We start from the raw sequence: 24,747 nt of genomic DNA on the forward strand, positions 1-24,747 counted from the left end.
TTTTTTTTAATGCCACGGAAGTCAGAAGAGGGCATCACATTCCCTTTGAACTGGAGTTAAGGACGATTCATAGCTACCATGTGGGTGCTAGGAATTGAACTCTGGTCCTCTGCAAGAGCAGTCAGTGCTTTTAACTGTTGAGCCATCTCTCCAGCCCCAAATCTTTTTTTTTTTAAAAAAAGTGAAGACGTTGGCCAGTTGTGGTGGCACATGCCTTTAGTTCTAGCACTGGGGAGGCAGAGGTAAGTGGATCTCTGTGAGTTCAAGGCCAGGAGGGCCAGCCTGGTCTACATAGTCAGTTCCAGGCCAGCTGTGGCTACAGGGAGACCCTACCTCAAAAGACCAAATTAAAAAAAAGTGAAGAAGTTTGGTGTGCTGAATGGGGCAGTATGGAGGGAGGCTGGAGGGCGTCTTCTCATGTCTTCTCCTCTGCTGTGTCCCCCACAGAACAACCTGCCCCCCAGCATGATGACCCGCAGGAATACCTATGTTTGCACAGAGCGCCCAGGGGCTGAGCGCCCATCCTTGTTGCCAAATGGCAAAGAAAACAGGTATTTGGACAGTGGCTGGGAGGAAGGGAAACATGGGGAGTGGGTGAGCACGAGTGTGCACAGATGGACAGACAGACAGACAGACACACACACACACACACACACACACACAATCAGATCAAAATGGACGGATGGCAGGGTAGATGCCACACATCACCAGCTCCTCCCGGTCCTGGGCAGATCTTTCCCCCTCAACATGCTCCCACTCCATGAGCTAGTCAACAGTGCCAGGAAGGCAGGCTGCCTGTCCTCCACCCACGAGCCTGGGAACCGAAGTGGAGTTCTTGAATGATCCATATTTAGAACTAGAAAGAAGCCCAAGATTTGTCACCAATTCTTGCATCATCTAGGTTGCCTGGGGGCCTGAGTGGGAAGTGTCTCTCAGCTGGGAAATGAGGGTCAAATCAGATGACCAATGCCTCGTAAGTGAGTAAAGTCCCTGGCATGGTGCCCAACATCTGAGAGACTGGGTCTAGAGGATCAGGAGTTCAGGGTCAACCTTGGGCGCATGAAGCCATGTAGGGAAGGGCTAGACTACTTGCCTAGCATGCACAAAGCCTTGGATTTTATTCCTAGTACTGTATAAATTAGGGACACTCTGGGGTATAGCTAATGAAATTGCCAATGATATGATTTGGTCGGTGACAATGGGTGAATCTCCCAGCCTCAGTTTCTCTTCTGTAAAATGAGGCTGATGTGGTTGGCTGGAGACATGGATTAGCAGTTAAGAGCACTGGCTGCTCTTGCAGAGGGCCTGGGTTCAATTCCCAGCACCCACATGGTGGCTAACAGCCATATATAACTCCAGTTCCAGGGGTTCTGATGCCCCTTTTCTGGCTTCCACAGGCATTGCACATGCGTGGTGCACTTACATATGTTCAAGCAATACACTCATACACATAAAATAAAAATAAACCAACTAAAAAAATCACACCTTTTGGGGTGGGAGAGATGGCTCAGAGGTTAAGAACACTGGTTGTTCTTGCAGAAGATCTGGGTTTGAATCCCAGCACCCACATGGCAGCAAACAACTGTCCGTAACTCCAGTCCCAGGGGATCTGACAGTCTCTTCTGTACACCAAGGGCATTGCACGACACGGATGCACTTACCTACATGCAGGCAATATACACATACACATAAAATAAAAAATAAATAAGTAAAATTAAAAAAAAAAAAAAGCACACCTTTAATCCCAGCACTCAGGAAGCAGAGGCAGGTGGATCTCTGTGAGTTGAGTCCAGCCTGGTCTCCATATCAAATCCAGGCCAGCTGGAGCTACAGAGAGACTCTGTCTCAAAAAGACCAAAAAAAAAAAAAAAACAAAAAAAAAAACCAAACAACAGTGTGTTGTTTTTTTTTTAATGGGGCTAATTTTAACTTCCCCTGTGTCCCATGATCCTTTATCTGACACGGGTCCCCTATGACATTGAATGATGGAGAGATTGATAGTTACTAAATTTAAAAAAAACACCCGTTGGGGCTGGAGAGATGGCTCAGCGGTTAAGAGCACTGACTGCTCTTGCAGAGACCTGGGTTTGATTCCCAGCACTCACATGGCGGCTACAAACCGTCCTTAACTCCAGTTCCAGGGGAATCCAAAGCCCTCTTCTGACCTCCAAGGCACAGCAAGACACCGGTGCACTCACATACATGCAGGCAATACACTCATACACGAAAAATATAAAAATAATAAAATATTAAAAAAAAAACAATGACAAGGGTTCATTGAACATCAGCCAGATGTCGAGCTCTGTCCAGCACCTGGTTGATTGCTTCCAACTGCGTTGTGTGTGGATCCTAGCATCTCTACTTTTGGCTGAGAAAAATGAGGCCCAGAGAGGTTAAGGAACTTGCCCAGAGCCGGACAGTTGGCAAAGCAGGGAGCAAGAATTCCAGAGTCTGTGTGTGTAAGCACTGTAAAATTCCACTTTGGAGTTCTGCTCGGTCAAGTGGCTCCATTAGATCACAGCCTGAGCTGCAGTGAAGGTCATGTGGCGTCAATACAATGTTCAGACTTCAGGAGCAGAACCATCCAACACCAATTCTCCTGATCCATGGGACACCCCAACTCTGGGTCTCTGTGCCAATTGCCACTGTTTCCCCAGAACTCTTCTTAAAGGCATGGCCCAGAAATGGTACAAAAGACAACTGCTTTTAGCCTACAGGCTGATGGCCAATCACATGGCTGCTTCTTGCAGCAAGGAATGCTGGGATGTGTAGTCTCTGAGCTTGGATACCAAAAGACAAGGGGGATAGATTCTAGGTATTCGGGTTAGGGTAGTGAACTCTGATTCAGAATTTCCAAGCTGAGGTCTAGACTGGGCTTGAGGGTCCCAGGAAGGTAGAAGTTGGAGGTCCAGTGATAGTCATATATCTACTCAGAAAGCTCATCTAGGAAGCTAAGTAGAGTTAGGTCAGGTTAGAATTTGGATGCGAGAAACTGGAGGGAGAATCAATAAAATAATGCCACGGGAAGAGGGGCAGCTGGAGAGATGGCTCAGCAGCTAAGACACTGGCTGCTCTTGCAGAGGACCTGGGTTTGGTTCCCAGCACCCATATGGCTTCACAACCATCTGTAACTCCAGTTCCAGGGGATCCAGCACCCTCTTCTGACCTCTGTGGGTATTGCACACACACAGGCACACTCATGTCCATGAAGGCAAAACACTCCTACCTATAAAATAAAAATAAATGTTTAAGAGCTTGTAAAATAGCACTAACATCTGTACTCATGCACAGCCTGTACAACTGCGCCTGGCAGTCCTATTTCTGAGTTCCATGCTGGGCCCTTTCAGCCCCACCCTGACTTGTCTCTCTCTGCCTACAGCTCGGGTACCCCGCGGGTGCCTCCCGCCTCCCCCTCCAGTCACAGCCTGGCTCCCCCATCAGGGGAGCGGAGCCGCCTGGCACGGGGCTCCACCATCCGTAGCACCTTCCACGGGGGCCAGGTTCGAGACCGGAGGGCAGGAGGCGGGAGTGGCGGGGGCGTGCAGAATGGACCCCCTGCCTCACCCACACTGGCTCATGAGGCCACACCCCTGCCCTCTGGGCGACCTCGCCCCACCACCAACCTCTTCACCAAGCTGACCTCCAAACTGACCAGAAGGTGAGCTGCCCTAGAGGTGGGATGGGGGTGTGGCCAGGGAGGAGGGGCAGGGCCTAACCTGTCTTCTCTGCTTCACTGCCTGCACCTGATCTTTCCCTCCTCTGCACCCCTGTCAACCCCTCACCACCTCCTCACCCTGCAGGGTTACCCTCGATCCCTCTAAACGGCAAAACTCTAACCGCTGTGTCTCGGGCGCCTCTCTGCCCCAGGGATCCAAGATCAGTAAGTCCCAGCCTCCTCCACCCTCAGTCTACCTCTCTGTCTGCATGTCTGACTGTGTGCAATATAGGGAGGGACCGTGTAGGTGGGAATGGGGTTTGGGGTCTGTAGAGGCCGACTTTGGGGGGAAAGGCCAGTATCAGCCCTGCTGAGGGATCTGATTGCAAGTCATTCAACCTCTCTGGTCCTCACCTCTTATGTAAGATGGCAGTAGTGGTCACAGAAGCCGCCTCTAAGGGTGATTGTGGGGAGTCAATGTGGTGCTGTATGGATGGAACTGAGCACATGGCCATGGAAACTGCTATATGTGTGTACTATTCAAACATCACTTGTTTGTTGTTCAGTGCTGTTGATTTTTATTGAACACTGACTGTATACCTGGTACAGTCCTCGGCATTGGAGTACCGTGAACAAAATATAAACTATCCCTGCCTTGGCAGAGCCAGCGTCTAATAGAGGACCCAGACAGGAAGTGACACACATAAACTGAGTTAGTGACAAGGGCTCAAAGGAAAAGACCAAAAACCCAGTTTTTTCCCTGGGGAGGCTGAGGTGGGAGGATCCCCAAGTTCAAGGTCAGCCTGAGTAACTGACCTCAGAATTTTTAAAGATTAGAACAAAATAAAGTAAAAGATTAGAACAGATAGGGCTTCTGGGGAAGGGAGGATCCTGGCTCAGCAATAAATCACTTGCCTAGAATCCTTTCAGTGGTAGAGCACCTGCCTAGAATCCCCCAGTGAGGGGCTGGGGTGTGGCTCAGTGGTAGAGCACCTGCCTAGAATCCCCCAATGAGGGGCTGGGGTGTGGCTCAGTGGTGAGTACCTACTGAGGAAGATGTCTATCATTTGAACACATATAATCTCTGAGTGTGTGAGCATGTTCGTGTGTCTATGCATGCCCCTTCTCTGTGGAGGTGTGTTTATCCCCCTTTTTCTCTTCATTTTCCAATTCCTTCAGTTTCTTTCCTACAACCTGCACTAACAATTTCAGTGCAGACCCCACCCACTCTGGATGGAAATGATCAAATGTGGGCTCCAGCCCCGCCCAGCCCAGCTCCAGCCAGTGGGGCAGGAGAGCTGAGCTGTGTCAGGGGCTGCCGGGAGTAGGGGAGGAGCCTTACTCCATCCAGTTTTACACTCTGTCCCCTCCTCCCGCCCTCCAGGGTCACAGACGAACCTGAGAGAATCGGGAGACCTGAGGTCACAAGGTGAGAGAGGTGCCCCACCCCACCTGTCCTCACACTCCCTCCTACATACCCTTACCTAGGCCCCTAGTCTCATGTTCTGGAGCCCACTTCCTAAAACACCCCAGGATAACCCCTCACCTGCCAGCACCTGGCTCTTGCACTCAGACCTCTCATTTCTGCCACGTCCTGCCCCTCAGCACCTATCTGTGACCATCAGTGACTTCAGCCTCAAAGCACCTGCAGCACAGTTTTCCTTCAACATTTCACCCTTCCCCTCATGTGCAGGAGGAATGTAGGCAGCTCTGGCCACAGGCAGACCCAGCCTGTAAATATTTTAGACTTTGAGAGCCATCCTCTGTCACTCCTTGGGTTTCATCCCCAGCACTGCATAAATTGGACATGGTGGTGCACACCTGGGATCCCCCTGCAGGTGTGACTTGGAGGGGCAAGGCATAGTGAGGAAACTGTCCTGTCCTCTGATGTTTGCTGTCCCCTCTCCTCAGTTGCCATCTACCTTGGGATAAAACGGAAACCGCCCCCCGGCTGCTCCGATTCCCCTGGAGTGTGAAGCTGACCAGCTCGCGTCCTCCTGAGGCCCTGATGGCAGCTCTGCAACAGGCTACGGTGGCCGCACGCTGTCGTTGTCGCCAGCCACAGCCGTTCCTGCTGGCCTGCCTGCACGGGGGTGCTGGTGGGCCCGAGCCCCTATCCCATTTTGAAGTAGAGGTGTGCCAGCTGCCCCGGCCGGGCCTCAGGGGTGTTCTCTTCCGCCGTGTGGCGGGCACTGCCCTGGCCTTCCGCACCCTCGTCACCCGCATCTCTAACGACCTCGAGCTCTGAGCCACCACGGCCCCCGGTCCTTCCTCTTCCTCTCCCTGGGCTCTTTTGCTCCCAGGAGGGGACAGGGGGGCCCTCTCCACATCACCTCTGTTTCCCTGGATTAGGTTGGTGGACAGAGACTCTCCCTGTTCCTATCCGTGGGGACACTTGGCATGACAGAAATAAGAGGGCTCAGCAGTGGAGCTGGCACCCTCCTGGGGCCTCTAGTGGAACCTGTACCCCCACCTTGCTGCGCCTCAGGGCACCTGAGGAGACTTGGGGTCGGGGAGGCCAAAGCAGCAAGGGAAACTGAGGAAATTCTCCCCAACAGCTCAAGAGGCCTTGCACATTAGCAGGGAGACTGGAGAAAGAACTTAGGGTGCAGGGAGTGAGGGGGGGGTCACAGGCAGAAACCTTCCCCTCCCCACCCTTCATGCTCGAACCCCTTTCTGCCCCAGGCTGGCGCGGGGCACTTTGTACAAATCCCTGTAAATATTCTTGTCCCTCTGCAGAGGTCTCTTGGGAAGTTGCCGCTGAAGCCTCCGGTTTTTAAGTTATTGTCCCTTTAGCCCCTCACCTGCAGCCTGTTACCCAATAAACAGTAGGAGAGTCCCTCCCTTCCGGCCGACCTGGGGTTTTCCTTCCCTGCCCCTGGCCTGCAGGTGAGCCAGGGAGCAGGGACGGGGACCCCGACCTGTGGTTCTGCTTGCTGAGCCTCAGTCTTCTCTGCAGAATGGGGGCAATGGGGTTGAAGGGTCAAGGATGACCGGGAAAGAGGGCAGAACAGAACTTGACCTCTTCTATGAGGCCCTCGTCCTCTGCCCAACCCCCTTTAGCCACTTGCCCCCCTCTGCCATTATACACTGGACTCAAAGCCTACTCCTATTCCAGTTACACATACTCAATAAACAAGGATTGACTGGTGCCAACTTGATAGGCCCAGTTCTGGACACGGAGACCTGTGCAACCCCTGTCTATGGGGGGCTGGGGGTGTAAAACAGAACCAGGGACAGAATTAAAATGAAGAGGGTTATGGGAAAATTCCAGGGGTTGAGGATGTAGTTCAGTAGAGTGCTTGCCTAGTGTATATAAAATCCTGAGTTTAAAAAAAAAAATTCCTGACTTCCACCCCCCCAGAGAAGCCATATGTGGTGTCACTCACCTATAAGTCCAGCATGTGGGAGGCGGAGGCAGGATTATGCTGGGCTCCATGAAGTTTTCAACCCTGCCCCCCCCCCAAAGAAAAGTGTTACAGAAAATAATGGCAGCATGTGGCTTTGACAGGCAAATACGAGTTGGTCAGGCTTTGAATTTGCCCTGGAGCCCTGAACAAAGCAAATGATGTTCTGTGGTGGAACCAGAAAACTAATCTCAGTAGCTGCTGTGTAGAGTGTTCACGGAGAATTAGTGAGATGAATGCTCTGTATGGGTAAGAGCCTATCCACACCGCCTAAACTAGAATTTATTAGCTTGTGACACTTGAAGGTGTTAGGTATGGTTGGATCCAGGCATCCAGTGTGGTCCCTCTCACCATGTAGCCCAGGCTGACCTTGAACTTATGATCCTCCTGCTTCAACCTCCTGAGTGCTGGGATTTCAGGCATGTGCCATCTTGGGAAAGTGACCCAGCACCTCCAAACTTCTGCCCCTCCAATTTAGCTTCTGTTATGGCCAACCTCCAGAAGAAAATCACAAGGTAGGCTATGATTGACCCAGATGACTTTAGTAATGGCCGGGCTCCTACTTAGATCTAGACCTGGGGGGGGGGGGGTTTCCCCAAAGGAAGGTTCTGAAGTTTGAAAGAGCAGGGCTTAGCCACCCAAGGGTTTTGAGGCCAGGGTGAAATTGCAAGGTGTTCTCTACTGGTCCTAGGAAGGCATGGAAGGTTCTGTGAAGGAGAGAGATAGCCTCAGTGGGGGAGAGCTCTAGCCTACCTGGATGAGACTTGAATTTCAGTGGAGACAATGGATCTGCCAGACTGACCATAAGAAGTGGACTGGGCTTGCAGTAAGGGAATCTACAGGGGGCACCTGCCGCTCCATGGAGGGCAGGAGAAGCAAGCACCTCCCAAGCCAAGATAGGTAGGACCTTGTACCCCAGCAGAGGGTGCAGTGTGGGCTTTTCCGCAAGGGCACTGGGGACCCAGCAGATGTGGAGGGAACAGATGGATTTAAGAGGTTTAGCAGGTTGGGCGACATGATTCCTGGCAGAGGCTTGGACTCCAGTTGGGGCTGGCTCAGACTTTCTGCCCAGACTCTGCCTTCACCATGCCTGAGTGCAGGTGGGACCAGTGATGAGGTCTTCAAATAGGAACGTAGCTGCCCAGGGTGGCCCCACACCTGGCAAGCCTCCTTTGTGTTATCATCTAACCTCTAGTTCAGTGATGCTGGGAATGGCCTTGGGCCTCAGTTCAGCCTTCCATAGAACAGGACATGAATTTATTGATTTCTAAGGGCTCTTTTATATATATATATGTTTTTGTGTGTATAAATTGTTTGAGAGAGACAGGATCTCACTATGTAGCCCTGACTGGCCTGGAACTGATTACATAGACCTGAATTCACAGAGATGCACCTGCCTCTGCCTCCCCAGTGTTGGGATTAAAGGCGTGTGCCACCGCACTGGCTTTAAAAAAAATTATGTGTATGAGTGTTTTACCTGTGTGTATCTAAGTGCACCAGTGTCATGCAATGCCAATGGAGGTTAGAAGAAGGCATCTGATTCCTCTGGAAATTGAATTACGGATGGTTTTTAGCTGCCATGTGGGTGCTGGGACTCAAACCCCCATCCTCTGCAAGAGCAACCAGTGCTCTTAGCTGCTGAGCCATCTCTCCAGCTCCTTATTTTTTAAATTAGGCTGTGTGTGTGTGTGTGTGTGATGTGATGTGATGTGATGTGATGTGAGTGCAGTTGCCCTGGGAGGTCAGAAGATCTGGGAGGCATCAGGGCATCAGATCCAGTCCTGGAGTTACAGGCATGAGCCACCCAACATGGGTGCTGGGAACTGAACTCCAGTCCTCTGCAAGAGCAGCAAGTGCTCTTAAACACTGCCCAGCATCTCTAAGAGCTCTTTAAATTTTTTAGAAATTATATTTAGTCATTGGGGAAGGAGGGAGTCATAGTGTGCATGTGGAAGTTAGAGAATGTGGGTGGGTCTTTCCTTCCACCATGTGGGTTCTGGGGTTTGATGTCAGGTCATCGGGCTTGGTGGCAATTGCCTTTACCCACTGAGCCATCTTGCCTACCCCTTTTTTTCTTCCCTCCTTCCTTCCTTCCCTCCTTCCTTCCTTTCTTCCCTCTTTCCCTCCTTCCTTCTTTCCCTCCTTCCTTCCTTCCCTCCTTCCTTTCTTCCTTCCCTCCTTCCTTCCCTCCCTCCCTCCCTTCCTTCCTTCCTTCCTTCCTTCCTTCCTTCCTTCCTTCCTTCCTTCCTTCCTTCTTCCTTTCTTCCTTTCCGTTCTTTTCTGCTATATAGCTCTGACTGGGCTGGAACTCTTGGCAATCCTCCTGCCTTAGCCTCCCAAGTGCTGGGATGACAGGAGAGCACCACCAAGTCCCATTAATAATTGATTTGTTACCTGCTCCTTTTAGTCCCCCAGTTGCTCTGCCACTCCCCTACTACTGGGACCAAGGACCCCACCCTAAAGACTACCTGAAGATGCTCTGACCCACACCCTCATGCTGGAAGCAGAAACAACTTGGGCAAAAACGTTGAGGTGGAAATTGCTGAGCGAAGGCACAGTTGGGAGAGTGCTTGCCTGGCATGCTGGAGACCTTGGTTCAATCCCCAGCAAGGGCATGTTGGAGCATGCCTGGAATCCCAGCACTCAGGAGGTGAACATAGGAAGATCAGAAGTTCAAGGTCATCCTCAGCTAAATAGTGAGTTTGAGACCAGCCTGGACTATGGGAGACCCTGTGTCTAAATAAATAAATGAATAAATGATCAATTATTGGGGAAGAACTGGAGAAATGAACCTTTAGTAGATGACCTGCACTTCACTCTTACCTTAAAGGAGAACAATTACAGGGTCTTCTTCAAAAGTTGAAAACAGTGGCAGATTCTTTTTTGAGGCAGCATCTCACTGTGTAGCCCTGGCTGACCTGGAACTGATAGAGACCAGGTTGGCCTTGATCCACCTGCCTCTGCCTCCTGAGTGCTGGGATTCCATGCCTGGCTGAATTCTTTTTCATTGATTTTTTTTTTCAGTCTTTTTGAGACAGGGTCTCCCTGTAGTCCCAGCTGGCCTGGAACGCTCTATGTACACCAGGCTGGCTTTGAATTCACAGAGCTCCAGCTGGCTCTGCCTCCCCAAGTGTTGGGATCAAAGTCATACACAGCATACCAAACTCTGAAGTATTCAGTTTTATTCATTATTATTGGGGGTTGCATTCATGTGCTGTGTCTCAGCATGTGTGGAGGTCATAAGGGTAACTTTGGAGAGTTGGTTCTTCCACCTTTACAGAGGTTTGGGGGGTCAAACTGAGGTCATCGGGCTTGCCAGCAAACAGTTTACTCAGCGCGTCATTTGTTGCCTCCCATGGCAAATTCTTGAAGAATTCAAAAGCCTGCCATCTAAGTTGAGCATGAAGACTCACACCCATCATCCCAGCAGTCAGGAAGCCGAGGAAAGAGGATTGAATAGTTTGAAACCAACCTGGGCAACATGGTGAGTCTGAGGCCAACTTAAACTGCATAGGGAAACCCTGGCTCAAAAAGGGGATGGGGGGGGATGACTCATAGGGTGACAGTACTTCCTGTACACACAAGAAGACCTGAGTTTGGATCCTCCACACCCCTATAAATGCTAGATATGGCTGTACATTGTAACCCCCGTATTAGATGGCAGAACCTGGGAGATCTTGGGAGCTACATGGCCAGCCAGCTTCGGGTTCAGTAAAGAGACCCTTGTCTCTGCCGGGCGTGGTGGTGCACACCTTTAATCCCAGCACTTGGGAGGCAGAGACAGGCGGATCTCTGTGAGTTCAAGGCCAGCCTGGTCTACATAGTTCAGGACAGCTGGGGCTACAGGGAGACCCTGTCTCAAAAAAACCAAAAACAAACAAACAAACAAAAGAGAGATCCTGTCTCAAAAACTTAGGGGGCTGGAGAGATAGCTGAGCAGTTAGGAGTGCTGTCTGCTCTGGTAGAGCACCTGGGTCCTAGCACCCACAAGGCAGCTAACAACCATCTATAACTCCAATTCCAGGGGATCCCACAGCCTCTTTTGAACTCCTCAGGCATTGCAAGACATGGGTGCACTTACGCACATGCAGGCAATACACTCATACACATAAAAAAATTATAAAATATTTTTTATAGGTAGAATTGGGGCTGGAGAAATGGGTCAGCAGTTAAGAGCACTTACTGTTCTTGAAGAGGGCTTGGGTTTGATTCCTAGCACCACATGGCATCTAACACCTGTCCTTACCTCCAGTTCCAGGGGAATCCAAAGCCCTCTCTGACCTCCATTATATTGCATGACACGGGTGCACTCACATACATGCAGGCAATACACTCATACACATAATTTTTTTTTGTCTTTTTGAGAGAGGGTCTCCTTGTAGCCCCGGCTCTCCTGGAACTCACTATGTAGACCAGGCTGGCCTTGAACTCACAAAGATCTGCCTGCCTCTGCCTCCCAAGTGCTGGGATTAAAGGTATGTACCACCATGCCCAGCTAAAATATTTTTTTAAAATATAAATAGGGGCTGGAGGCATGGCTCAGCAGTTAAGAATACTGGTTGTTGTATTTGCAGAAGACCCAGGTTTGAATTCCAGCACCCACATGGCAGCTAACAACCCTTAGTCCACTTACCTACATGCAGGCAATATACGCATACACATAAAATAAAAATAAAATATAAATAAATAAAAATTGAAAATAGAGACCAATAGAGGAGGAAACTTGCTATCTTTTATTGGCCTCTGAATGAAGCCACAGGTATGTGTACCTATATGTACCTATGAACATGCCATACACACACACAAGCAGGGCAAGATGGTACACATATGTCATCCCATCACTTAAGAGGCAGAGTCAGGAAAATCAGAAGTTCAAGGCCAGCCTGAGTTACAGGAGACCTTGCTTTAAACAGCACCAACAAAAACCTGGTATCTAGAGAAAGGCGAACACAGACGGGACAGGAGGCCAGTGAGATACATCACAAAGGGGCGCCAAAGCACTCCAAAGCCTCTGTGGTCAGACGTCGAAGCCCCCTCCCCCAACCTCCTTCTCCCTCAACAGCTGGCACACACAAAGCTAAGGCCACCATCGCTTTTATTTACTGCTTGGGGAAGCAGTAGCAGGCACTGGCGATGCCCAGCTGCAGGAGCTCCAGTTGGTGGGTGGGACTCCAAAGAGGAAGTTCTCATTGGCCAGAACCCAGAGGAGGATGGATGGCTAGGACCCCCTGTGATAGAACCTCATGAGCGGGACTCCAGGGAAGGGGGCGTGGTGATGTGGGCGTGGCGAGGGTGGAGGGGCGGGACTCCGGTGGGCGGGGTCCTCTAGGGGCCAGGGCTCCAGCTGCCCAAGGCAGGCGGGCCGGGCGCCTACTTCTGAGCAGGGATCATGTCATCGATGGCCTGTCCTTTTTCCAGCTTCTTCTCCATCTCCACCATCAGTTTCACGCCATCCACCACCAGCTGCACCTGCTCCACCTCGGATGAGCCCAGACGGTCAGCGTTGGAGATGTCGAACACCGCGCCTACTGCAGCCGTGTCTACCCCACCTGCGCGGGAGAAGAGCCCACCGGGAATGAGCAGGGTCCACCCTGTGCCCACTGCAAACGCCTTGAGCATTCGGTGCAAACAGGTCGTGGGCTCAGTGTATCGTGAGCCATATGTCTGGCTTTTAGGTGCAGTGGGTGGCTCAATCCTCAACCATGCAAAGAAGAAATATAGCACGGGCCTGGCCTGGTGGCGCACACCGTTAGTCCCAGCTCTCCAGGGGCAGAGGCAGAGGCAGGAGGATGTCTGAGTTTGAGGCTAGGGCTACACAACGAGACCCAGTCTCAAAAAGGAAAAGAAAAAAATTTTATAGTATAATGTAATACACACACACACACACACACACACACACACACACACACACACACACACACACACACACACACACACACCACAATTATAAGGAGCTGGTGAGATGGCTCAGCAGGTGAAGATGCTTGCCACCAAACCTGACAACACCTGAGTTCGATCCCCAGGACCCACATGGTGGAAGGAAAGTACTCTGACTCCCGAAGGTTGTACCATGTGACCTCCAGACACGAATGTAGTGGCACAAGTGTCCTCCCCCACACAAACAAATACATTAATTTTTTTAAAAAGTACTGGGGGCTGGAGAGATGGCTCAGCGGTTAAGAGCACTGTCTGCCCTTCCAGAGGACCTGGGTTCGGTTCCCAGCACCCACATGGCAGCTAATAACCATCTGTAACTCCAATTCCAGGGGATTCAATGCTTTCTTCTGAAGTCCGTGGACATTACACACATGGGTACATTTACGTACATGCAGGCAAAATATTCATACACATAAAATAGAAATAAAATGAATTGCTGGGCATAGTGGCACACACCTTTAATCCTAGCACTTGAGAGGCAGAGGCAGGGAGATCTCTGTGAGATCGAGACCAGCCTGGTCTACATGGTGAATTCCAGGCCAGTTGGGGCTATGGGAGACTCTGTCTTAAAAAAATAAATAATAGGAGGGCACGGTGGGGCACACCTTCAGTCCCAGCACTTGGGGGGCAGAGGCAGGTCGATCTCTGTGAGTTCAAGGCCAGCTTGAGCTACAGGGAGACCCTGTCTCAAAAAAAGACAAAAATGAAATAAATATTCTCCCTATATGTAATGTGTGTGTATATATATATGAAAAAGCATAACAAATAAGTGGAACTTATAATGAATAAGCTGACTGCTTAGGATGGAATTGACCATACTCCATTTACAGATGGGGAAACTGAGTCCCCAAGATAAGGCCAGGGATGTATGCAAAATGCATATCAGAGAACCATGACCCAGGAACTTGCGGGGGGGGGGTCGTGTCCTCCTTCTCCCCTTCTCCCACCGCAAGGGGCCGCACCTGTGCCTCGCTTCTGCAAGCGCAGGCGCGTGAGAATCTCCTCGAACTTGGCGTGCTTGCTCAGGTTCGCCAGCTTCACGTGCACGCCTCCGCGCAGCCCGGTGCCCAGGTTGGAGGGGCAGGTGAGCACGTAGCCCAAGTGCTCGTTCCACATGAAGGGGTGACCCGCTTTCTTGAAGATCTCCTCAATCTGATATAGGGAGAAAGCAACACCTGGGACTGGGCTCCAAGGGAACCCTGACACCCTGGCAGGGCTCAGAGGGATGGGGCGTGGGAACCAAGGAGGAGGTGGGGCTGCCAGGAGACGGAGCTGCAGGGCTGGGAGCAGAGGGTGGAGGCTGGCATGGGAGGGGCGGGGCTTCAGGATTCTGGACCTAGGTTATGGGGAGGTAGAACCTGAAAGTAGGTGGTAGAATGGGTTCTGAAAGCTGGGACGTAAACTAAGGCAGGGACTGGAGAGTGGGTAGACTAGGTTAAGGGGTGTGTCTTGGTACTGGAAGAAGGGACGGGGAGGTGGGCGGGGTCCTGGTGGGTGGGGCTTGGTGTATATATATCATATATATGTTATATATGTATATAAGAGGTGGGGACGTGGAAAGTGAGTGGAGTTCCAAAGGGTGAGTCTTGGTATTGGGAAGGAAAGAGCCTTGGAAAGTGGACGGGAGGAGGAGTTGGAAAGTGGGTGGAGCTATGAAGGGTGCGGCTTGGTGGATGCCAACTGTGTGGTGAGTCTGGAAGGGGCTTGGTCTACAGAAGAGGCATGGCTTTACTAAGTGGGTGTGGCGTTGAAGATGGGGTCAGTAGTCAGCCGCTGAAGGAGACACCCACCTTCTGCAGTCCCACGCAGAAACGCCGGAAAACCTCCTTCATGTTGCCCCCCTTTTCCATGGAGATCACGCGGAGGTGGTCCTCCTCGTTCACCCACACCAGGAAGCTTTTGTTGTCGTTGTGCCTGGAAGGGACAGCCAAGTCTAGAAGTCAGATGGGCAAGAGTGCCATTTCCCAGGAACACCAACCCCTGCCTTTGTCGAAACAGTCTCCTGCCTGGGGGCCTGAAGGATGAGAACAAGGGAGGCAGGTGGAGTCTTCGAAACTTCAAATCTGAGGTTGAGAACTACAGGTAATACTGACAAGGTTTATCCCTTCGGAGCCTGTTTCTGTGTGCCAAAGATTCTGAGATTCCAACCACCTACAGCTTTTATCATCATCATTATTATTATAACATTTTTAATATTTATTTTTAATATTTTATTTATTATTTTTATGTATGTGAGTGTATTGCCTGCATGTATGTAAGCGTACCCAGGTCGTGCAATGCCCAGAGGTCAGAACAAGGCGTTGGATCCCCTGGAACTGGAGTTACAGATGGTTGTTACCCACCATGTGGGTGCTGGGAATCGAACCCATGTCTTATGCAAGAGCAGTCAGTGCTCTCAACCGCTGAGCCAGTCCTGGTTTGTGTGTGTGTGTGTGTGTGTGTGTGTTTAATGATCTCATTTTAACTAAGCTGGTTCCTGCCCTCAAGTGATCTTCCTGCCTCAGGCCTCTGGAGTAGGTAGTACTTATAGTTATGCACAGTCACACACCTGGTAAATGAGAGAGCTAAGATTTGAGTCCAGAGAAAGGTTCAAGTGTAAGTCCTTTTGTTTTCTTTGCCATATTCAGGGCTAACTCAGAGCCTCACACATACTAGCAAGCACTCTACTACTTGGCCATGCCCCCAGCTCTCTTTTTAGTTTTTATTTTGAGACAGAGTCTTACTAAGTTGCTCAGGCTAGCCTCCAATTCACTGTGTAGTTCAGGCAGGCCCTGAAATTTCAATCCTCCTGCCTCAACCTCTCCAGTTACTGGGCTGACAAATCTGATTAGCGTAAATTCCTCACCACACTTTTTTGGTTCAACTTTCCCAAAATATGACACAAGAGGAAGATGAGGCAGGGGTGGGAGGCCAGGGCTTGGTCTCAAATTGATGGAGGAGGGGGCGGGGGACTAGAAAAACAGGGAGAATGGAAGCCGAGGGACAGAGGGACTCACCAGATGCCTCGGGCATCGGGCCAGTCTCGGGCCATGCCAGAGGCCAGCAGCAGTGGGGACACGGGTTTGTCAAACAGGAAATGGTCATCGATGAGCTGCTGCTGCTCCTGCTCCGTCATGCTCTTCAGAGGGTAGTATTTGCCCTTGAACTCGCCTGTCAGGCTGTTGAGGGCTGAGGGGCCATAGGAGGGCAGTCAGATGGTGGCCAAGACCTACCTGACACTACTGTTTCCCTGATACCTGAGCCTGGACCTCAAAGATGTCCTAAAGTAGGCTTGGGGAGTTGGTTCAGAAAGAGCACTGGCTGCTCTTGCAGAGAATCCAGGTTTGGTTCCCAGCACCCACATGGTGGCTACCAACCGTCTGTAACTCCAGTTCCAGGGGAGCTGATGATCTCTTTTGACCGCTGCACATGTAGTGCACTTGGACCCAGGCAAATATTCATACATATAAAATAAAAATAAAAGAATCAGGGGACATGGTGGCATATGCCTTTAATCCCAGGATTCAGGAGGCAGAGGCAGAAAGCTCTTGGTGAGATTGAGGCCAGCTAGGGATACAGGGAGAACTTGTCTCAGAAACCAAGAAAAGGAAAAAGAAGCACAGTGGGGCGACATTCCATAGCATCCCACCATACAGACATTCTGCTTTCTGAGTGCTGGGATTAGAGGTGTGCACCACCACACCAGGCTCCCACTGTGCATCTTCTCCATACCTCTGTGAGGAGTCACTAGTAGAGCCCCTTAAAATTGGCCACTGTGGAATTTACACCCCAGAAATTGTGGAGCTGTGGGTGTTGCACATCTGTAATCCCAGCATTCAGGAGACCCAAGCTGGGCAATCAGGAGTTGGAGGAGGCCAGCCTGAGCTATACATGGAGACTCTGCCTCAACAGAACAATAGACAGAAATTTGTAGCCACGACAAATATTTGTTATTTTTGTTTGTTTTACTTTTAAGACAAAATCTCCCTATGTAGCTCTGGCTGACCTGGAACTCACTATGTAGACCAGGCTGGCCTCTAACTCACAAGATCCACCTGCCCCTATCTGCTGAGGGCTGGGATTACAGGTGTGCACCACCACACCAGGCTCAGCCAAAGGGAGCAATTCTGGATGTTCCCTGCCAAATTCCCCAGAGTAATAATATTGTCACCTCCCCAAGTCAGAGCAATAAAAATGTCCGTGAATGAATGAATGAATGAATGAATGAATGAATCAATCAATCAATCAATCAATCAATCAATGAGCTAATGAGCGAGAGAACCCAGGGGCTGCTGGGTGTAGAACTTCCCAGGGCTTCTCAAGATAAGCCCTCTAGCACAGGTATTGCGGCCAGCCTTCCCTAGCCAAGGCCAGCTCCATGCCACCCCTCTGCACTGGAAACCGTGGTGCAGGATTGGGGACCCACTCGGGGAAGCTCACCTTCCACCGACAGCTTCTCCACCGCACGGCGCTCCCCGCGGGAGCAGTGAGGGGGCAGTGTGTAGCCCTTGATACTGCGGCCTGTGCGAACGCGGCTGCTCAGCACGTAGTTGGGATCCAGGTCATCGCCGCCCTGCAGAGAGCAGGGGTATCAAGATGGGAAGACCCCTGCCAACCCAGGCCTCCTCAAGAATCTCTTCTTCCTCCAGATCTCCCAGTGTCCCCCCAGGTCCCCCTAGTAACCCCCAGATCCTCCTAGTACCCCCAAGATCCCCCAAGATCCTCTCAGATCCTCCCAGGATTCCCTATATCCTCCCAGTGGCCCCAGATTCCCCGGATCCTCTAGGATCTCCCCAGATCTTCCCAGTACCCCCAGATCCTTCCAGATCTTTCCAGATCCCCCAGAATCCTCCCAGTATCTCCAGATCTCCAGGGTTCCCCAGATCTTCCCATGTCTCCCCAGATCCTTCTGGGTCTCCCCAAATCCTCCCCAGTTCTCCCATTGAGGCTCAGCTTCTTTCCCTGGCCCCAGCCTCACTGCCCCACCTCAGGACCCTCCAGCTTCTATTCCTGTGTCTTTCTGTGCCTCCCTCCCTCCATAGAGACCATCTCTATGGTCTCCCTGTCTCTCCCTCTTGGTGTGGCCCCCCTTCCCTTCTCTTTACTGTCTCTCCTGCCCACCACAAGCCCTGGAGGCCACTGACCTTGAGGTTCTCATGGTTGAGGTCAGTCTTGTGCTTGTCGGTGGGTTTGTAGCCACCATGGCGGTCCTGGATGATTGGGTCGAACAGGTCCTTGAAGACTGCGTAGGACTCCTCATCCCCAGCCACACAGCCCACGGTCATGATGAAGGGGTGACCTGAGGGATGACGCTGAGGTCAGCAAGGGAGGGCATGGGCTTGTGACAGGTGTTGAATGTGGTAGGGAATTTGTGTGTGTGTGTGTGTGTGTGTGTGTGTGTGTGTGTGTGTGTGTGTGTGTAGGGTGTCTGTGTGTCTCTGTGTGAGGAGTGTGTCTAGGGGGTGGTATGTCATAGGCATCAGCAGGGTTTCAAGTAAGACCTCTCTATAACCAAGCTGAGGGTTAGTAGCAATGACTGGGGAACCTGGGAGAGGTTAAGGAGAAAGGGGATTGTCAGAAACCTGGTAAACTTGTAAAAGGTGTGTCTTGGTGTCACCAAATCATAGTGTCTCACCCCAAAATGTTTAGAAACTTAGATAATCAGCTTCCACAGAGGGTCAGGTAAGAAGCTTGAGGGACCCACTTATGGGTTGGGGACAGGGTTCAGTGGTAGATCGTTCCCTGGGTTTGATCACCAGCATGCAAATATAAAAATAAAAGATAAAGGGTGGGCGTGGTAGTGCACACCTTTAATCACAGCTCTCAGGGGGCAGAGGCAGGCAGATCTCTAGGACTTTGAGGCCATCCTGGTCTACATAAGCAGTTCCAGGCAAGCCAGGGTTACATAGTGAGTAGACCTGTCTCAAAAAAAAAAAAAAGCTAGGGGGGGCAGGGTTGCTGAATATGAATTCCATGCTACTTAGAGCACCTGCCTAGAATCCCCTGGCTCAGTGGTAGAGCATTTGTCTAGAGTCCCCCAGTGAGGGGTTGCGGGTGAGGCTCAGTGGTAGAGCCCCTGCTTAGCATGCATGAGGTCCTGGATTTCATACACAGTAAAGAGAGAAGAGAGGTTATCTGAGGTCCCTGGGGCAGGTGGCAAGGTTCTGTCTAGCTGTCTGGTCCTGTGCATTGAAGGCTCACCTGGGTTGTCCACTCCTGTCTGGATGACGTCATCCAGGGTGAAGCCAGATGGCGTCTCCTTGTCTCGCAGCTTCTTGTAGAGGTCAAGGGTCAGCACCTTGGCCATGTGGTTGTTATGTTTGCTGAGGTCAGGGTACTCCTCTTCAGGTTTGTAGTTCAGCTTGAACTTGTTGTGGGTATTGCCGAACGGCATGGCGGCCTGTGGGACCCCCAGAATGGTGGGAGGAGGAGAAGGTGAGCTGGATCTCAGAGTGGCAGGAGAGCCCAGCCAGGGTCTTGGGGTCAAGCAGACTGTAGACTTGGAACAAGAGGGATCCCCTCCATGAACCCACACATCAGAATGGTTAGGTCAGTCTCCTGACTTGGCCACATCCTGGTTGCCTGACCCTGCTGGGGACCCAGTTTCTTCAGCTGGGAAATGAATAGGACCATTGCCTCCCACCCCAAGCCAAAAAAATATTGTGACAAGTAAGGGGGGCCTGGGGGCTGGGAGTGTGGCTCAGTTAGTGGTGTGCTTGCCCTAGTATGCACAGGACCCTGGGTTCTATCCCCAGCATCATATAAACTAGGTGGGGTGGCTCAGGCCTGTCATTCCAGTGGTCAGGAGGTAGAAGCAAGAGGATCAGAACTTCAAGGTCACCTTCAGCTACTTTGAGAGTTGGGGGCTAGCCTGGGGTTGAGACAGAGTCTTCCCCAACAGTAAAAGAATATAGGTTCTACTGGGGCATGGTGACCCATGCCTGTAATCTCAGCATTCCAGAGGCTGAGGCAGAAAAGGAAAAAGAAAAAGAACAGAACAGAGGATATAGACTCGAATGGCCTGGGTTCAAATCCCAGCTCTACTGTGTGCCTTTAGGCAAGTTGTTTGACTTCTCTATGCCTGTTCCACTCATCTGTAAAGTGGGGATCTACAACAGTGTTCACCTCATGGAAGTTTGGAGAGACTTAAATGTAGTAAGGCAGGTTAAGTGCCTGACTTACAATTACTTTATTCAGGTCTGTGTGAGGATCCAATTAGAGCATGTAGCTGAAAATTTGAGAATTCAGAAAAAGGATAACCACTCCATTGCGATCCCCAATCCAGATCCATCCAGAAGAGGGGCAGGGGCAGGTGCCTGGGCAGCTGCCTTTACCTCTGGCCACTTAGCCTCAGACAGTTGTCAGAGCCCAGTTTTAATTCTCTGTGTGGCCCCAGGCTAGTGAGTAGACAGACCTCTCTGAACCTGTGCTCTTCCCTGAGCTCTGGCTCATGGCTGGGTAAGCACAGGCCTGTCTTGAAGCTGGTGTCTGGACCCAGCAGGTTTCTATCGTCAGCTCATTTGTGCGTGTGTCCATGCATGTGTGCGTGAATGCCTGCATGCCTGTGTGCATGTGTGGGTACCACAGGATGACCTTGGCTGTCATTCCACAGGTACCATCCACCTTAGTTTGTTGTTTGCTTTGTTTTTTGAGACAGGGTCTCCCTGTAGCCCCAGCTGGCCTGGAACTCGATATGTAGACCAGGTTGGCCTCAGTCTCACAGAGATCTACCTGCCTCTGCCTCCAGAGTGCTGGGATTAAAGGTGTGCACCACCATATCTGGCCCTACACTCAGGTTTTTTTTAATGTGGGTTCTGGGGATTGAACTCATGTGCTCATGATTACTCAGCAAGCCCTTTGCTGACCGAGCCATCTCCCCAGCTGGATCAGTTTTATTTTATTACTGTTATTTTTATTTTATATTATTATGTTTATTCACTAGACCCAGAAAAGTAGAGACCCCTCCACCACAGACAATAGGAGACCCACACTCCGCTCAGTGATGGGAGGCAGGTGAGCGGGTAGAAGGGAAATCTGGCCAAGTTGTACAGAGGGGGGTGGGGCAGGAGAACATGGACCCACTAAAGCCCTTGAAGCTGTTGTCTATTTTTAGATTGCCCCCACCCCCCACTGCCACCTGCCCCACCCCACATGCTGGCTCGCTTTGCACCAAGTCAGCACTGGGACAGGTGGGCTGGGAGGACATGGAACTAGGCCCCTAAGGCTCAAGGACACCCTAGGCTTCCAACCCAGACACCCCCCTTCAAGGGGTGTCCTCACCCCTAGCCCTACCAGGGACACCCCCAGGAGATAGGACCCTGCCTCCAACCCCCATCCTCCCCAAGAGACAAACACACACACACACACACACACACACACACACACACACAAACACACCCATCACTCAGACGCCCCAAGATCCCTGGGTAAACTGAGTCCCGTGGTCAAATCTTCAAGATGATAACTCAGATCTAGGAACTCAAACATTGAGCCAGAGGCTGGTGAGATGGCTTAGAGAGTAAAGCTGCTTGCCACTAAGCCTGACAGTGTAAATTCAATCCCCAGGATGCACAAGTTGCCTTCTGACCCTCCAAAAGGCCTGACAACCCCCAACACACTCAAAAATAAATACAATAATTTAAAAATTTAACAACAAAAAAGAGAGGAACAAGACACAAGGTCACAAGGACACAACACAGACCCACACAATGACAAAGTCAGAGAACCCTGACAGGTGTCACCCAGACACCTGCTTGCATTCTGGTGATTAATGTAAAGAGTCCACCCAGTTCTTGCAAGAGGGACAATCGGCAGCTGTCCACACCCCCATTGTCTGGACAATTGTCCCTATGACTTGTGCTATAGAAACCTCAGTTACAAGGGGACCAGGCCGGCTCCCGAGTGAGGAGACCCCTGGATTCCCATGCCAACCCCCCATGCCCTGAGTCCCTGCAGAACATACCTGTCTGGGCTGGTTTATGAGCAGCTATCTGTATCTGGGAGGTGATGCTGACCTGGGGGAAGTGTCTACAACCCCTGGGTTATATAGAGGGGCCTGCTGGGTGTGATTGGCCAGGAGGGGCTGTCCCCAGGGAGGGGCCCCTGAAGGCAGCTGAGCCCTCATTTCACTGCCCAGGCACTGTGCCCACCCCGGACCCAGGAGTGCCAGGTGCCCAGCCCCATGGCCTTGTATGGGCTGCCCCAGGGGCTGGCCTGCTCGCTGGTTCCCAGACCAAGTGCTGAGTTTAGTTGGCGGGGACAGTTGGCCCCCTGCCCGGAACATGGGTCAGGGGATACTTCAGAAGGCCCAGGCACATAGAAGCCCTGTGGCCTGAAGGTTTGACAGTGGTCAGCACCCTCCCCTGAGCCTTACCATCTGTTGCCACTCAGCCACTGGGAGAATTGTTTTGTTTTATTTTATATTTTATTTATTTGTGTTTTGAAACAGGGTCTTCCTGTGAAGCCCTGACTGGCCTCAAACTCATGACAATCCTCCTGCCCTCAGCCTCCCAAGTACCATGATCTATAGGCAGGTGCCACCATGCCTAACCTTGTTATAATATTTCTATATTTGGCTTTGTTTTGTTTTTGTTTTTTTGTTTCCTTGAGACAGGATCTTCCTAAAAGCCGAGCTGACCTGGAACTTGCTGTGGAGACCAGGCTGGCCTTGAACTCACAGATCTGCCTCCGTTTGCCTCCTGAGTGCTGGGATTAAAGGCATGTCTGGTTTTACTTGGCTTTTTGAGAAAGGGTCTTGGGGGCTGTTTATTGAGATAGGGTCTCCATGTAGCCCAGCTGGCCTGGAATTTACTCACTATGGAGATCAGGCTGGCCTCCAACTCACAGAGCTCTACCTGCCTCTGCCTCCCATGTGCTGGGATCAAAGGTGTGCACCACCACTCCCAGTGAGAAAGGGTCTTGCTATGTAGCCCAGGCTGGCTTCAAACTTGTGGCAATCCTCCTGCCTCAGCCTCCCACCATTCTTAGATTACAGGCCACACCACCACACCCAGTTTGCTCTTGCTTTTCTTTATCTTGCCTTATTTTTTTTTTTTTTTTGCAGAGCTGGGGCTAGAACGCAGGATAACAAGCATGCCAGACAAAAGCTCTTCCTCTGAGTTACATCCCCACCCTGCCAGCACCCAGGAGAAACTTAAGGCCACTGGACCCAGGGGAGGACACAGAAGCCCAGAGAAGCCTGTAGAGACCAGAACTGAAGTCAGAACCCAGATGCCCGGCCCTTCCTCTGTGGAATTGATAAGGTGAGAAACTGAGGCTGGAGACCCAGCTGGGGAGATCCAAACTTGGGGCTGAGGTTGGGTGCAGTGGTCATCCTCGACCTGCCCCTCACCCTGGAGGAACCAGCACATTTCTGCAGTGGAGGGGACAGGGAGGGGACCTGATTATTTTTAGAGCAGGCTTGGCTGCTGCCTCTAGGAGACCCAAGCATTGGGATGGGGGGGTGCAGGCAGCAGGTGGTGGTGGGGGTCACCACGTGTCTGGGTTAATTATAACCAGGCAGTGTCAGGTGTCCCCAAGCCATAGCTCCTTACAAGGGCAGCTGAGGCCCCCGGGTGGCTGCTCCCATGTCCCGAGGAAGGATTCAAAAACCATTCCCCATAAGTTAATGCTACTCGGGAGAGCTGGGACAGGTGCAAAGGACAGAAGAGATTCCACACGTGTGTTGTGTTGCAATCAACAATTTATATTGAATGAACAATTCATGCAATACAAAGTTACCAACAACAAACAACACACTTTAGGTGGAGAGTCAGAGTAGGTCTGGACCAGTGGGCCTAGTGCACCAGGTGTCACCAGGTTACCAAAGCTTCCAGAGATCCCTGCTCTCAGGGAGTACCTCCCGGCCTGGGCCCAATGTCCAAGTCCAAAGTCCTCCGTGGAAAGGCTCAGCTGCTCCACAGTGATCCGGTGCACTCTCCCGGTCTCAGTCTGTTGGGAGCCTGGGAGCCTGAGGTTTAACTGAGTCTCAGTTACCTCTTAAAACTGTTGACAGGCCTCAGCTGGCAACTTTTTATTTTGTTCACAGCCGTGGCCGGAAGTCCTTGGTTTGCAGCCGGGGCTCATAACCTTGGCCCAAAACCTTGGCTTGAAGCCGGGGCCAGATAGACTTGTTAGATAGTCTTGGTCCACAGTCTTGTTTTTTTTTTTTTTTAACATACAGTTTCATTCTTCTATAATCAGAGATACCTCCCTTAATGTGCGTCAGAGCCCTTGTGCTCTGACTGATGTAATGGTTTGCAGTCTGTGTGCCTTTGTTCTCATTCTCTATAAAAACTCATGCTTGAGCTTCAATAAACGAGACTTGATCAGACTCCTGTCTTGTCTCCATTTCTCTTGTCGCTTGCCTCATCCACAGCCCCACCCCCCAATCCAGGTACTCCGTAAAAGGTCTGCAGGTCGAAACCGAGTCACATTGCGGGGTGGCCTCCCACAGCATGGTGCCCAACGTGGGGCTAGATACTGGGGGACAACGTGAGGGTCCAACGACGGAGTAAAGAAGGGGTGCATACCTGATCAAACAATAGTTCAAAAACGTTGCAGTAGCCTACTGTAACCGAGCCAACAGGTAAATTAGTCGTTCAATCATGGGACAAAAATTAAATCAACAGCAAAAATATGTAATACAATTAAAAAAAACTTTACAGACAAAAAAATAAAAGTTACAACTAAAGATTTATTTCATTTTTTTGATTTTGTAAAAAACATCTGCCCATGGTTTCCCCCCCAAAAATTATAAATATAAAAAAA

The 24,747-nt window shown here is 51.0% G+C and overlaps 2 protein-coding genes across 3 annotated transcripts in view; one reads left to right on the plus strand and one right to left on the minus strand.

The window, feature by feature from the left end:
• The window catches only part of Mark4 (microtubule affinity regulating kinase 4), a 43,070-nt gene extending 36,232 nt beyond the window's left edge, over positions 1-6,838 (plus strand). Inside the window, exons 14-18 of one of the 2 annotated variants that reach the window (XM_008852028.3) lie at positions 448-551; positions 3,380-3,658; positions 3,801-3,880; positions 5,040-5,084; positions 5,567-5,782. In XM_008852028.3, the coding sequence (XP_008850250.1) occupies positions 448-551; positions 3,380-3,658; positions 3,801-3,880; positions 5,040-5,084; positions 5,567-5,631 (573 nt within the window). In that variant the 3' untranslated portion in view covers positions 5,632-5,782. Of the gene's footprint in view, positions 1-447; positions 552-3,379; positions 3,659-3,800; positions 3,881-5,039; positions 5,085-5,566 lie in introns of both variants that reach the window. The other variant, XM_008852027.3, reaches the window with a different exon arrangement.
• A 4,943-nt stretch (positions 6,839-11,781) lies between these two features.
• Positions 11,782-21,987, minus strand: Ckm (creatine kinase, M-type; the record flags this gene model as incomplete). Its single annotated transcript, XM_008852029.1, is given in 8 exon segments — positions 11,782-12,611; positions 13,962-14,151; positions 14,790-14,913; positions 15,996-16,167; positions 17,419-17,551; positions 18,123-18,277; positions 19,180-19,378; positions 21,941-21,987. Coding segments are annotated over 7 exon segments (1,146 nt in total). The 3' UTR covers positions 11,782-12,432.
• Positions 21,988-24,747: the final 2,760 nt, after the last annotated feature.

Source organism: Nannospalax galili, unplaced genomic scaffold (genome assembly GCF_000622305.1).
Source record: "Nannospalax galili isolate Female #2095 unplaced genomic scaffold, S.galili_v1.0 scaffold385, whole genome shotgun sequence".
Classification (NCBI taxonomy): Eukaryota; Metazoa; Chordata; class Mammalia; order Rodentia; family Spalacidae; genus Nannospalax; species Nannospalax galili.